The sequence below is a fragment of the Sorex araneus genome, chromosome 1 (assembly GCF_027595985.1).
Source record: "Sorex araneus isolate mSorAra2 chromosome 1, mSorAra2.pri, whole genome shotgun sequence".
In the NCBI taxonomy this organism is placed as follows: Eukaryota; Metazoa; Chordata; class Mammalia; order Eulipotyphla; family Soricidae; genus Sorex; species Sorex araneus.
In genome coordinates, this window is record NC_073302.1 from 415,030,305 (window position 1) to 415,043,390 (window position 13,086).

The following is a 13,086-nucleotide window of genomic DNA, read 5'->3' on the forward strand; positions in this document are numbered from 1 at the left end:
CAATTTCTATGGCTCCTCTCAAAAAGTCTTATGTATTGAAATGGCGGTGTAAAGAAGAACTTAATTAAAATAAAAGTCACCCACAGTCCCAAACCATAGAGGGGGTGTCAAGCAGTAAGAATTTTTAAATTGAAAAATATATTGGAAAAGGAGAAAATCTCCTCTTTTTAAGCTAATATAAGGAATCTAAATGTGTTTCTTTTGACAAACTTTAGGAAAATTTTTTCATTAAAAAATAACATCTTACAAATGATTCTATGATCTGAGTTGCCCAGTAAGACCATGTTAGTCTCATCTTTGTTGGTCTGTAGTCCTGCAACCTGAAAAAAGATGTCAGTTCCTTGTAATAACTTGAGCAAATAGCAAGTGTTCCACTAATCCCGTCTGGAAATGCAAGTGTGATAAGAGGACAAAGAAATATGAGTAAATAAGCCCAGTTGCTGCTAGATTTTCAGCCACTGATAAAGTTTACCATACTCTAATGCTTTGGAGATGATTTTCTTTGTGGATAAGAAAGAAATCTTTCTGGATAAGAAAGAAATAATCCAGAAATCTGGGGGGATAATTTGGAGAAAACTTTATTTTGACAAAATATCATGTAGTTATCTCCCTCTCTTCCATCTTCTGGTCATTGGCTTTGGAGGTTTCCTTAGGGACTTAATGCCTTCTACTCACTTTGATAAACTACAGCAACTGCAAAAGAGTACCAACTCCCAGAGTCCACTGTACTTGGATGAAAGGAAGAGGCAGAGATGTGCAAAAAAAAAAATAACCAAAGGATGATGTTTAAGTCATCACTACATGGGAAACAAGGGAGGGGAGGAGTATGGTTCAAAGTGCGGGAGCTCCGACTCTGCCTGTAGGAGACACAGACTTGATCCTGAGCCCTACCTGTTCCCCAAACTCCAACCAGCATGTGAGTGTGGCAAAAAAGCAGGAAAGAAGAGGCCACAAAGATAGTTCAGGGGTCAGGGATGGGATGAATGCATGTACATAAGTTTTTGGGGTTTTTTGTGTTGGGTCCACACTCAGCAATGTTCAGGATTTACTCCTGACTCTGTGCTCAGGGATTACTACCAGGAATTTATGGGGTGTCAGGAATATATCTCTTTCCAGTCCCACAGAACATAAGTTTGATTCCCAGGACCTCAAAAACACCCCTCCCACATGGGCATGCTCATGTGCGCTCGCACGCACGCATGCACACATACACACACATTATGGTTGTGGACTGGAAGTCTTTGAGCACCACTGGATCTGGGCATTGAACTGTTCATCTACGAATATAAAACGGAGTGGCCCCTAACCTTCCTTATACCCGCTTAAGAGGAGACCCCTAACATTAAGAAAGAAAGATTTAACAGGCAGAATTACCTCTGGGAGAGGAGTACGGAAGAATGTATGAGATTCAAGCATATGACACTCTACAATGTGGTACCTTATCCATATCAGAAGGAGCTGGAAGTCAACTTCTAATTAGAAACATTGAATTAGGGTTCCAAAATATTTTTTTCTAATTCAGATCCTGCTTTTGTGTGTGTGTGTGCGCATGTATAAATTTATTGTTTCCAACATAAACGTTTGTACGTGGTATTTCTTCGCATTCATTTCACACACCAGGATTTGATACGTGCATGAGCTCTAAACACACACTTTCAGCAGTACATCTCACATGCTTACTAGAGCTTAGCTGCTGAGGCAAGCTGCAGGAGTGGCCCGGTCTAATTTGCTTTGGGCAAATTTCCACTAAGTCCTTTTCATCTCACAAAACACGAGTCTAAAACCATCAGACCTTTAATCTTTTATGAATATGCAAACTTCTTTTGTGAACACTGTGTGTCAGTAGCCAGCCGGCTCGTTCATCTCTAGGAGTGGAGCTTTATGCTAGGGAGGCGTGCTTACGTGATTCCTACACGGTTTTAGGGACAGGTCTGCATCTTAGAGATTCTTTTTTTTTTTTTTTTGGCTTTGTAGGTCACACCTGGCGATGCACAGGGGTTACTCCTGGCTCTGCACTCAGGAATTACCCCTGGCTGTGCTCAGGGGACCATATGGGATGCTGGGATTTGAACCCGGGTAGGCCGCGTGCAAGGCAAACGCCCTACCCGCTGTGCTATCTCTCCAGCCCCTGCATCTTAGAGATTCTAAACTCTTTCGGTGAAGTAATAAACTCTCTCAGTAGAGGAGTAATTGAGACAATAGAGGAATAATAATAATTGAAATAATACACTCTGTCAATAGTATGATGAATTTGGGAGTCTTAGAGTGCAACCTTCTAAGGACAGACCTCCTACCAGACTACGCTTCGATGAGTTTGCTGGGTCCCTAGCATGCCCTTCGAGGGTGGCCTGGAAATCAGATCTGTTGTGCGTCTTTTCCCTCACAGGGAGTCTGCAGCACTGGGGAAGCAGGCCGAGTGGCGGGCACAGTGTCAGAGTCTTCAGTGGAATTTATTCATTTCATTCTCATGGCCTCTTTTTGCTGAGGTGCCACGAATCCCCTCTTCTGGGGGGGTGGGGGCGGCAGCTGCCTCTCCACTGGCCATGAAACAGGGTTTGCACTTTTGAGGCAGGAAGTGAAGACAGATCCTGTGTTTGTTTGTTTGTTTTGTTTTGGGGGGGCCACCACATCCAGTGGTGCTCGGGGCTTAGTCCTAGACTTTGCGCTCAGGGATCACTCCTGAGTGAGCTCTGTGGGGACCATCTAGGATGCCGGGGATTGAACCTGCGAGGCAAGCCCCTTACCCGCCGTCCTATCTCTCTGGGCCCCTGGAGGCTGACCCTTGGACGCCACGCTCGCTCTCTTACCCCCGCGGGGCGCCAGCATCCCTGGACCACCGGCGCGCGCCGAAGCATCTCAGTCCGTGCGCGTCCGGCCCCGCGGCCCCGCACAGAGCCGGGTGCCCCAGCGCGCGCGGGACGTCGGTGCGGGGCGAAGGCGGATTCCCCGCGTTCCCGGGCCGGGGGCGGGAGGGGGGCGCGGAGGGGGGCGGGCGGGACCCCCACCCCGGGTCGCCGGGCCGGGGCGGGGCTCGACGGGCCCGGGGAGCGGCCGCCGCCCGGGCGGCGCGGGGCGAGGCGAGGCGCGGCGGGGCGGGGCCGCGCGCCACGGGAAGGGGCGGCCGCCGGGCCGGGGAGCCGCGCCGCAGCCTGAGCGCGCCGGGCGCCGCGATGGGGCTGGAGACCGAGAAGGCCGACGTGCAGCTCTTCATGGACGACGACGCCTACAGCCGCCACAGCGGCGTCGACTACGCCGACCCGGAGAAGTTGGCCGAGCCGGGCCCCGATCGGGATCCGCACCGGCTCAACTCGGAGCTCAAGGTGAAGCGCCGGGCGCTCGGGGGGGGGGGGCGGGGGAGGGGGATCGGGGGTGGGGGGCGGGCCGGGACGGCGGGGCTGGGGGGTGCGGGGGTGTCCCGGGCTGCGCCTGTGCCCTCCTCCCCGCCGCCGCGCCCGCTCCCAGCCCCGCGGGGTCTGGGCCCGGGAATCCGCCCTCCCCGGGACCGCCTGTCACTCGGCCAAATGCCTGCGCGCCCCGTGTGACCCTCGGAGTAGGGCCCTCCAGTCAAGTGCTTCCTTCTTGCTCTCGCCCGCCTCCCACCGCACTCCCCCCCCTCTTCCCAACTACCCCCTCTCCACCCCTCCATCCCGTCCCCAGGCACCCCAGCCCCGGGCTCCGCGGGGGCGGGCAAAGGGGTGACAGTGCCCAGGCCTGTCTCGGCAGGTGGGCTTCGAGGATGTGATCGCCGAGCCTGCCACCACGCACTCCTTCGACAAAGTCTGGGTCTGCAGCCACGCCCTGTTCGAAGTCAGCAAGTACGTGCTCTACAAGTTCCTGACCCTGTTCCTGGCCATCCCCCTGGCCTTCGCCGCGGGAGTCCTCCTGGCCACCCTCAGCTGCCTGCACATCTGGTGAGAAGGAGTGGGGGGCGCGGCTTGCAACTTCGGAATGTTCTCTGCCCTCTGCCCTCTGCGCACAGCCCTCACCTTTCTGCCAGGACAAACTTGTTGGGGTGGGGGGCAGGCCAGGGGGGCGAGGTCGGGGGAGGGGGGCGGTGCATTGCAGCTCTGACACAGCTGCAGGATTTGGCGGGGTGGGGGGTAGGGGGGAGGAGAGGACAACATTCTTTGTACGGAGGCAACGTTCTTCGTATCAAATCATAGGTTGGGCCGAGGAGGTAAAAGAGGGTGTCAGACAAAAAGGAATGTGCCTCTGACCTCGGTCACGGTTTTCCGTGGGCCGGGGAGGCCCAGCTGACTGCGGAGGTGGACAGCCCAGGGCCATGCTTCCTGCCACAGGCCCGGCTCACTGCAAGCCTTGTCAGGACTTGTGCCTGTGGTTCTGGGCAGGGCTCCTGTTGCTTTCATCGTCCCTTTATTCAGTCACCACCTGTGCTGGGGGTAAAACAAAAAACGATCTTTGAGCACAACACCAGCGACAATATAATTGGCCAGGGATGTCAGAGCAGGCTCAGTGGAGCCAGGGAGGGAATGGTCCAGTCTTCCCCCTGGCAAATGGCAAGGATGGAGCCGGGGGAGTTGCCAGGAGCCATGGTTCTGGTGAAGGCCCTCGGTACAAATGAAGGAAAACTCAGGTTCCTGCTTCCCCTGTGAGGCCGGGAGAGGTCTGACATGGAGGGACCGGGATAGATACTTACTGGGCATTGGGAGGGTGTTTTTAGTACACTCAAAACATACCATAAACCTTTGGAGAATATTTTTAAACTTAAAAAACTTGAAGAACTTTACCTAGAAGTGACGTTGTATTAAAAACACCACTTTATTCTGCAAAAAGGAGCATTCTGAATATTCCCTGTAAGGCAGCAGTTGTCCATTTATGCTTGATGACCACCCTGGTGATACCCTTAACCCAGATGCTTCTGTGTCTTTCTCTGTCACTTACACAGTATTGCCCCACCTAATCCAGGCTGTGTTCATTGTTAGAACTTACATTATTCTCCCTTCCCCTGTACTGGGGGAATCAATTTCTCTAGTCAGTTAGCTAGGTTATTAATTCCACCAAGACAATTTATTGATATTGTAGGATCTACATTTAGCTAGCTTTAAAGTGTATTGGGTTTAGCTAGCTTTAAAGTGTACAAGCTGGCTTAGTAAAAAAGAAGAAGCCAAAGAAAATCTAGGTAAGTCTGTTTAGAAAGGAGGCACTAGGCAGGCTTTGTAGAGAGAAAAGTGTCAAAAAAGAGTTTTAAAGGTCAAATAAAATTCACCAAGTAAGTAAAGGAATGAGAACACTGGTTTTATTTGATTACTCAAGAGTGTAAACAAATCAGCCATGTTGAATATGCCAACAGACTGCCAGAAAAATGAAAATCTTTACTATTATACAAGAACAGAGCCAGCAAGACTAGACAGTTTACATGTGGTTCGACACTAGCTCATGTTTTTTTTTAATAAGATACATAAGTTATTATGTCTAATTTTGGATTCCAGTTAACTGGAACAATCATTGAACCTTTATGCCCATTTTTCACTTTGAAAAAAGTGAACAACTTAACTAAATGGCAACAGAGCATATTATGAAATGCTGACCATATTTGGAAATACAGTGCCAAGTTTATATTCAAGAAAAATGGGGTTTTCCTACAGTTCTTGTGGAAGAATTGGGAGCAGAGGGAAGCTTTCATTTACTAAATGTTTGAAAGGTATAAGCAAAACTACAATTAACCAAATGAAACCTCCCTATCTGGCATTCCTGAAAATAGGAAGCATTTTTTTTGTAGTGCTTTCAATGGTGAATCATTTTCAGCTACATAAAATATATTGTTCAACTTCAGCTTGTTTTTCAAATTACGTTCATGTGGGGCATTGATATTTAACTACCACACATTTATTATCAGACAACTGAGATTACAAGTAAAAGTAAACTGCAAATAAAAACTGTTTTATACCACTTAGGGTAAACCAAGGTTTACCAAGTTTGTACCTTGGGAAAATGTCATTAATGCACTATATTCCTGTGAGCCAATTAGTGAGAACAAGGAGAAATCTTTTAGATGAGCCAACCAGTTTCTCCCTTCTCTTGCTCCTGCCTTCCTTGGCAGTAGGTGAGTTTCTTTTATTCTTTAAACAACTATAATCATCAAACATCCAAAATGAGTCAAGATGTTGGTATAAATGGATGCTGCCTAATAATATGACCCAAATTCCCTTATTCCTTATTTGTGGTCGGATGAAATTCAGTGGTTCAACTGATAGAAATGCAAGATGGCAGCCTGTTTCCCAGATTTTTTTAATAAAGAAAAATGTTATGTGAACATTATCTGAATGACACTACATAGTTCATAAAAAAACAAAATATAAGTCTGTGCCCAAAAGGCTTTTATGAACCAATGGAGAAATATATGACCTTATAAATTATAAGCATGTTAAGAAGTATCTGATTGACCACATTGAGCCTCAGCCAAAATTTGAAATACTTTCTTAGTGCTAAGAGTTTCACAAGGAAAGTGAATTGGCATGTTGAGAACACAATTTGCTTGGTATCAAAGACCACTGAATCCTATGACCTCCAGTGAAAGAATGAAAGAAGAAGTTAAAGAAAATAAAATGGAAATGAATTTATGGCTTAGGGGAAACTTGAATCTCAAATCTGGGCAACCACACTTTACTGAACTTCATCCTATCCTTAATTCCCTTTCATGACATGAAGATCTAAGAAGTTACGAGGATTGAAATTTTCCTAGCCAAAGAAAGAGTGAAATGTGCACTGTATTCTCAGTAGAGTTGATTTGGTTAAGAAGTTTTCTGATCTAAACTTGAGTCTTCCAATACATCAACTTGACAGTATTCTGTTATAATTGTTTTCATTATATAATCTGAATTCAAAATAGTCCTGTTATTCAATTTAATTACAGCATCATATGCATGTTTCAAGGGTACAGAATAGGTAATAATTGAGCCAATAAATAAGGAATTCTTGTTCTTCCTTGAACTTGCAGTAATATGTCCACACATCAAATGAGAAATGTACATGTAAAGGGATAAGAAGTCAAAAGTTGCTTTCATTAAGGTTTTCTATTCGATGATTCAGGTCCAAAATATTCGATAATAAAATTTCTTTAAGCACTACTTCAAGTCTTTAGCACTTGGAAGAGAACACAAACTATCTACACAGATTAATATAATCTGTGTAGATAGTCAATATGAATAATTCAGTATTCTAAAAATATCTCAATCAGACAGTTGTCAGATCCTTTTCTTCATGTTGGGCTAAGTACAAGACCTTTATGAAAATTGTGTTTTAAGAGCAAACCAAGAAAATAAACTTATTTCTTTATGTCCATCTAGGTAATTGAGTCAATCAGTAATACTTGAGAATATCTTTATGTTAGGGAGCATTATTACAATAGACAATGCTACTCAGAGGGTTACATATAAACAGCTAACCAGCCTGGGGACTAGGAGAATATGCAGTTACCTTAAGAAAGACATACAGGAAAAAAAATAATTTCAGGAGAGTCTAGTTTTTCTTGCCTAATAGTACTGACATAATTGCAGAATTCTTATAACTATAGCACACAGCCCTGTTCACTGTGTATAATTGCTATGAAAAATTAATAACATATAAAGCATAACAATGCCAAATTCACTTAAGTGCAAACATTTTCTAATGGTCAAGGGTTTTCTCTAACAGCCTGGTGTTCTAGAAGCAATGAGAGAAATATAAGCATCTATGATACATTTATAATACATGATGCCTTCTGATAGATTTGAAGATTCAAGAGTTTGTTCTAGTACTTCAAAAAGCACAAAAACATCGGTACACAGCCTGACCCAAGTGGAAAGGAAGTCAAATGAGGCAACAGGAAAAGCTATCAGGAAGCAACTCAGGGATAAAGAATTAGGCAGGTTAATGTTTAGGGACAGATCAGGTAGATAAATTTGTTGTTTATTTTCGTTTTACTGATTCAAATACCACACACCATTAATAGTTATGTCTATTTTATAAGGAATATATCTTCTGCATCTTTTCACTATATGGATCATTGCATATTTGTTTCAGATCTTTTACCAAAGGTGAATAAAATTGGTCATTATACCTTTCATATACATCTAAGAGTCAGTGGACTTGTCAACATGCTTTATTCTTCCATCCCTCTCTTCCTCAATTCCAGGATTTTAATGCCTTTTGTAAAGACCTGCCTAATGGTCCTACCTTCTGTGCAGACAATATGGAGGAGTGTGACAGATGTTGTCATTGCCCCTTTGTGTGCAAGCATAGGACGCAGCTTCTCTTCTGTCAATATGCAGCTGAGCCATGACTGAACACGTGGACCCCAGGTCTGGTGATTTGGAGACTGTTATTTGTTGTTGTCATATAAAAGCACTACTGTTCTCTCATCCCCCTAACCCCCACTGTTCTAATTAAGATAACTATTAAAATGGTCAACTACGTTTAGTTGCAATTATTGACAGCCCTTTTCAAAAACTGCCTTTCTAATGAATAACCAAGGATTTTATATCTAACTTTGTAACCACAATTAAACAGTAGGTTGGCAACACTTAATTTTAAAGGTAATTTTTGCCTTAGTACAAAAGGACATATTTTATGATGATGAACTTATAATAACAAGGAATGTTTTCCTCAAATAATACAATAGTGTTGCTCATAATTGCCATATAAGCATGAGGTTTCTTAGTACATTTTATGTTGCAAAGAATGTTTTTAAAATACCTTTGCTGATAATGTCATAGCAATTCTTAGAGATAAGATGTACAAAGATATTAGAAATTACAGTATCAAAGTATCCAGTGGTGTTAGGGGGCTATCGATAATAAAACAAATGTGAAAAGAGATTTGTGAAAATAAGTTCCTTTAAATAAGGCATTGTTAACCAACAAGTCTATTTAACAAGGTGTTTCATTTTACTGTATATTTTGTACTTTATGTAAATGTTGCTCTAACCATATTGCTTTAAAGCACTTTTATTATATTTGTTATCTTGTTAAATTAATATATGGCATGAGTAAATGTATCTTCCATATGAAACTTCATTGTGAAATTGCACTGTTTTGATTAAGCATATGTATTTTCTTTAGAAATTGAATGTAAAAGGACAAAATATAAGAATTATCCCACTAATGTTTCCAAACAAAATCCTGAAATATTTTTTATCATAAGATAATATGATCTTATAGTAATCCAAACCCTAACTAATATGTTGTCCAGATAATTTTTTCTCTTCTTGTTGGAAATTAAAATTATATTCTGCATTCCTACTCATGTTTTACCCTACCTTCAAGTAATGCTGGTGCTGTTCAATAACATTTAATGGTAAAGGCTATTTCTGACACTTAAAGTATAATTTCATCTAAAATGACTTGGTAGTTGCCAAATTGTTGGGTTCATGCTACTGAGCTATATGCATAAATTGAAAGTTAGCAGCTATAAAATTACAAGATACTAACATAAGATTAGTTACATAGTTAAAATTGTCCTTATTTTGAATATCAGGTTCTACTTTCAGTGTTAGGAGTCACTTCTTTTTCTGCTAGTGTCTCTGATGTGTGTTGTTACTATAATTCATAAAACATAAAAAAGAGTGTATAAATGTTCAAATTCAAATTTCAGTATTCCTATCAGAATCTGAATTGACATTCCTTTAAATAATTAGATGACAAATCTTCATTCAATGAGGATCATTTTTTTTTCCAGATTGGCAGGGCTGGTAAATATAAAAGACGAATGAACTGGAATACTACTGGGGACCAAAGCAAATGAATGATTAAATTATGAGACTCATCATTTTGAAGGTAGCTACAAAAGAGACTTTTCAAAATCGATCTAGATCTATCATAGAAAAACCATTATCCTATCACAATCATTCCCTTAAAGCATCACCACACATTTAACTGTATAGATTTATAGATTAGTTTAAAAAGGTCAATGAGTCATCCTTTTATAATTATGCCCTCTGTTAAAGATATTTTAAATATTCAGATATATTAAATAGAAAAAGTGTTTGATTAATCATAGGCTTCTGTCTTTAAAAGAATATTGGGAAGTTTTAAATGCAAAATGTTTTTTATAATATAGTTATATAACAAAATCTATGACTTTTTTAACAAGTGATATATATGATTTTATTTTTTCTGAATGATTACTTTTAAAATAAATTTTATTTGGGTAATTCGTAGTTATTTTCTTTCAAAGACTAAAATTTTGTAACTGTGGATTCAGATTTTATGTGCAGACATGTAATTCTTTAATTTGGGAGGAGAGAAATGATGAGGAAGCGTTCTCAATATTCATAATAAACCTTTCCAAAGCTCATAACTGTGTTCATTGCTTTTGTTACAGTAAATTTCAAAATGGTCAATAGAGTTATAACAACATTTGTTCTTCTTTAGGAAATCATTTGTAAAGAAATATGAGCATTTGATTTTCCTTTGCCCAGAACTTAAAGAGGTACATCTATCATTTGATGGAATGCCTTATTCAGAAAACCTCCACACTTCATCTCTCTATGAAATAAATTTTCTTCTTATTCATCCTAAATAAACTGATACTTCTGTTTTCAATTTTTTGAATAAAAAAGTAAAACAATATCAATCATATTTACTAGGATACTGTTACCATGAAGTCAGACCAGAGTTCAAAATTATTTTTGGAATGTGCATATGGGAACAGTCGTTGCTGATACTGGCATAGGTTTTCTTGTTGCCAGTTCATTTGGAGAAATGACCAACCTCATAATAAATCAGGAGTTTAGCTTTTTTTTTTTTGGTGTTCTTTATAGTTTTGAAGAACTTTAAGTTTTTCTTCACAATAGTTATATGTGTGTCATTGATTTATTGATGAGATTCTTGAAAAACTTTGGAAATGGAATGAGGAGAACTGTGGATCTGGATTCATTTCTGCAGTGCCATTTGGTGGCGGGCAGCAAAGGGGGTGGGGGTGGAGGGAGGGGCACATCAGGCTGTACTCAGAGGTTTGGATCACTCCAGGTAAGCTCAGGGAACCATCTGGGGTGCCAGGGATCGAACCCAGGTCAGCCACATGCTACCCACTATATTATATCTCTAGCCCCCTTAAGCAGTGCCATTTTTGAAGCACTGTCAAATCCTCCCCTTATTTCTTTTTTCCTTTTTTCTTTTTGGGTCACACCCAACGTTGCTCAGAAGTTACTCCTGGCTCTGCACTCAGGAATTTCTCCTGGAGGTGCTTGGGGGACCATATGGGATGCCAGGGATTGGACCCAAGTTCAATGTGCAAGGCAAACGCCCTACCCTCTGTGCTATCACTCCGGCCCCAAATCCTCCCCTTATTTCACCTCTGCCTCTGATGTTTCATTGGCTTTAATCTTTAATGAAAGAATTGTGCTAAAGAATCTGGAACTTCCCATCTCATTCTCTTCTGTGAAGTCGAGAGTCTAAGGACTTGGTTGTATATCTACAAATCATTCTTGTGGTTAAGCCCAAGCATTTTTTTTTCTTTTCAGTGAAGCAAAATAGTTTTTATTGAAAGAAATTAACTTAGAAAGGTGTAAGAGTAGGGAAGAAATATAAATGCAAGAGATAACACAGGCTTCTCCAGAGTGGAAAAAAACAAGTTCAAGAATTTTTTTCTTTTTTGCTTTTTTGGGTTACACCTGGTGATGCACAGGGGTCATTCCTGGCTTTGCACTCAGGGATTATTCCTGGTGATGCTCAGGGAACCATATGGGATGCTGGGAATAAAACCTGGGTTGGCCGAGTGCAAGGCAAATGCCCTACCTGCTGTGCTATCGCTCTAGCCCCTCAAGAATTTTTTAAGTCATGAATTTTCTATCGATTAGAGGACTGCTGTTCTAGAAACACAGTGATTTAATGCATTCACTTTCACTCTTAAGTGAATGATCCCTTTGCCACCTTCGGTGATTGCCACCTACAGCCTTCTTTTAAGTGTCTCTGCTGCAGTTGGGTGTCTGGCTCTCTCGTGGCCTCTAACAGGAACATACTTCCCTCACAACATTTCTACACACTCATCCCAAAACTACACATATCAAATATTGTGCCAACCTCTCTTAGCAGTTAGCTCGTGGTCAGACCAAGCCTGATAATTAACTGCATTATATTGCTAGTCAGGTATCTGAGAACTAAAAACTTAACTTGTATCTGGCTTTCTGAAATTCTGAAATGGTGCCCAGCATTTTAAATTCAATCAATATCTTCTGAATGAATGATTAAACAAATGATTAATGAAATCTTGGGATGACTGTAGAGTGTAGTGGGAGACGTATTTAGACTTTATAATTTTCTTTGTTGAGCAGAGGGATTTGAAATACATTGATTTTCATCAAATTTTTCTCTTCACTGGATTCTCACACACAAATAATTTAGTTGGGAAGATTTAAATGTATGTAAAGCATATCAAGTACATGTTTTCCTTTGGGGTGAAACTTATCTGTATTCTCAATACTCTTACAAAACAATTCCCCATTTTGATCTTTATAATACTGACACCTTGGTATTTTTTTAAATAGCATTTTAAAAGAGTCCCAATACATTGTTTCCTTTGAATCCTAGGATAACATTAAATAGCATAGTAGAGAAATTGAATAAATAACTCCATTTCTTTAGCTTGCAACATGGTCGTTTTAGATTGTTTAAAACAGCATGAGTTTAATAATTTTTTGAGATGACACTTCTTTTTAAAGTAGATACAGTTTCAAAGAGAAATCATGGAAACTAATGTAATTTATCCAGATCAGGATTTAATATATTTTATTCAAGATATGTGTGTGTGTATTGTAACAGAATTGAAGGAGGGAGAAGACAGGAGTAAAAATAATTTGACCTTCCATAATCAAATCATTTCAGTGGCATCCTATTCTATTTAAAAATAAGTTTATGCCCACTGTTCAGCTCCTTTCTTTGGATAATATCTGAAATGCCACCAGTAAAACCTTACAATTTGATATTTAAGTGAAAAATACTCTAGGGGTAACATATCAGTCAATTAGCATTCACCTAATACTCCAATCTGGACAGAAGCTGAGAAGGGCAAACGGAAACTAAGTGAGAGAACCCAAGCATAAATCTCTTAAGCTAAGTCCCATATTAATTAAAATGTGTCACCAAAGTG

General features: G+C 41.1%; 1 protein-coding gene across 2 annotated transcripts; it reads left to right on the plus strand.

Annotated features, from left to right (window-relative positions):
- The first annotated feature begins 3,092 nt into the window (after nt 1-3,092).
- CAV2 (caveolin 2) lies at nt 3,093-10,422 on the plus strand. 2 transcript variants are annotated; one of them, XM_055135316.1, is made up of 4 exons: nt 3,093-3,320; nt 3,724-3,911; nt 8,135-8,300; nt 9,676-10,422. In XM_055135316.1, exons 1-3 carry the CDS (start codon nt 3,171-3,173, stop codon nt 8,283-8,285), a joined length of 489 nt encoding a protein of 162 aa, XP_054991291.1. In that variant the 5' UTR covers nt 3,093-3,170; the 3' UTR covers nt 8,286-8,300; nt 9,676-10,422. The 2 variants fall into 2 exon arrangements, with proteins under 2 accessions (XP_054991291.1, XP_054991284.1); XM_055135309.1 differs by having other exon boundaries at nt 8,135-10,422.
- The last annotated feature ends 2,664 nt before the right edge of the window (nt 10,423-13,086 follow it).

Bases quoted from the DNA above. Each gene is read 5' to 3' on its own strand.
- CAV2 (XM_055135309.1), top strand. From the start codon at position 3,171: ATGGGGCTGGAGACCGAGAAGGCCGACGTGCAGCTCTTCATGGACGAC. The intron at 3,321-3,723 runs GTGAAGCGCCGG...CTGTCTCGGCAG, and splicing joins GGCTCAACTCGGAGCTCAAG to GTGGGCTTCGAGGATGTGAT. The intron at 3,912-8,134 runs GTGAGAAGGAGT...CCTCAATTCCAG, and splicing joins CTCAGCTGCCTGCACATCTG to GATTTTAATGCCTTTTGTAA.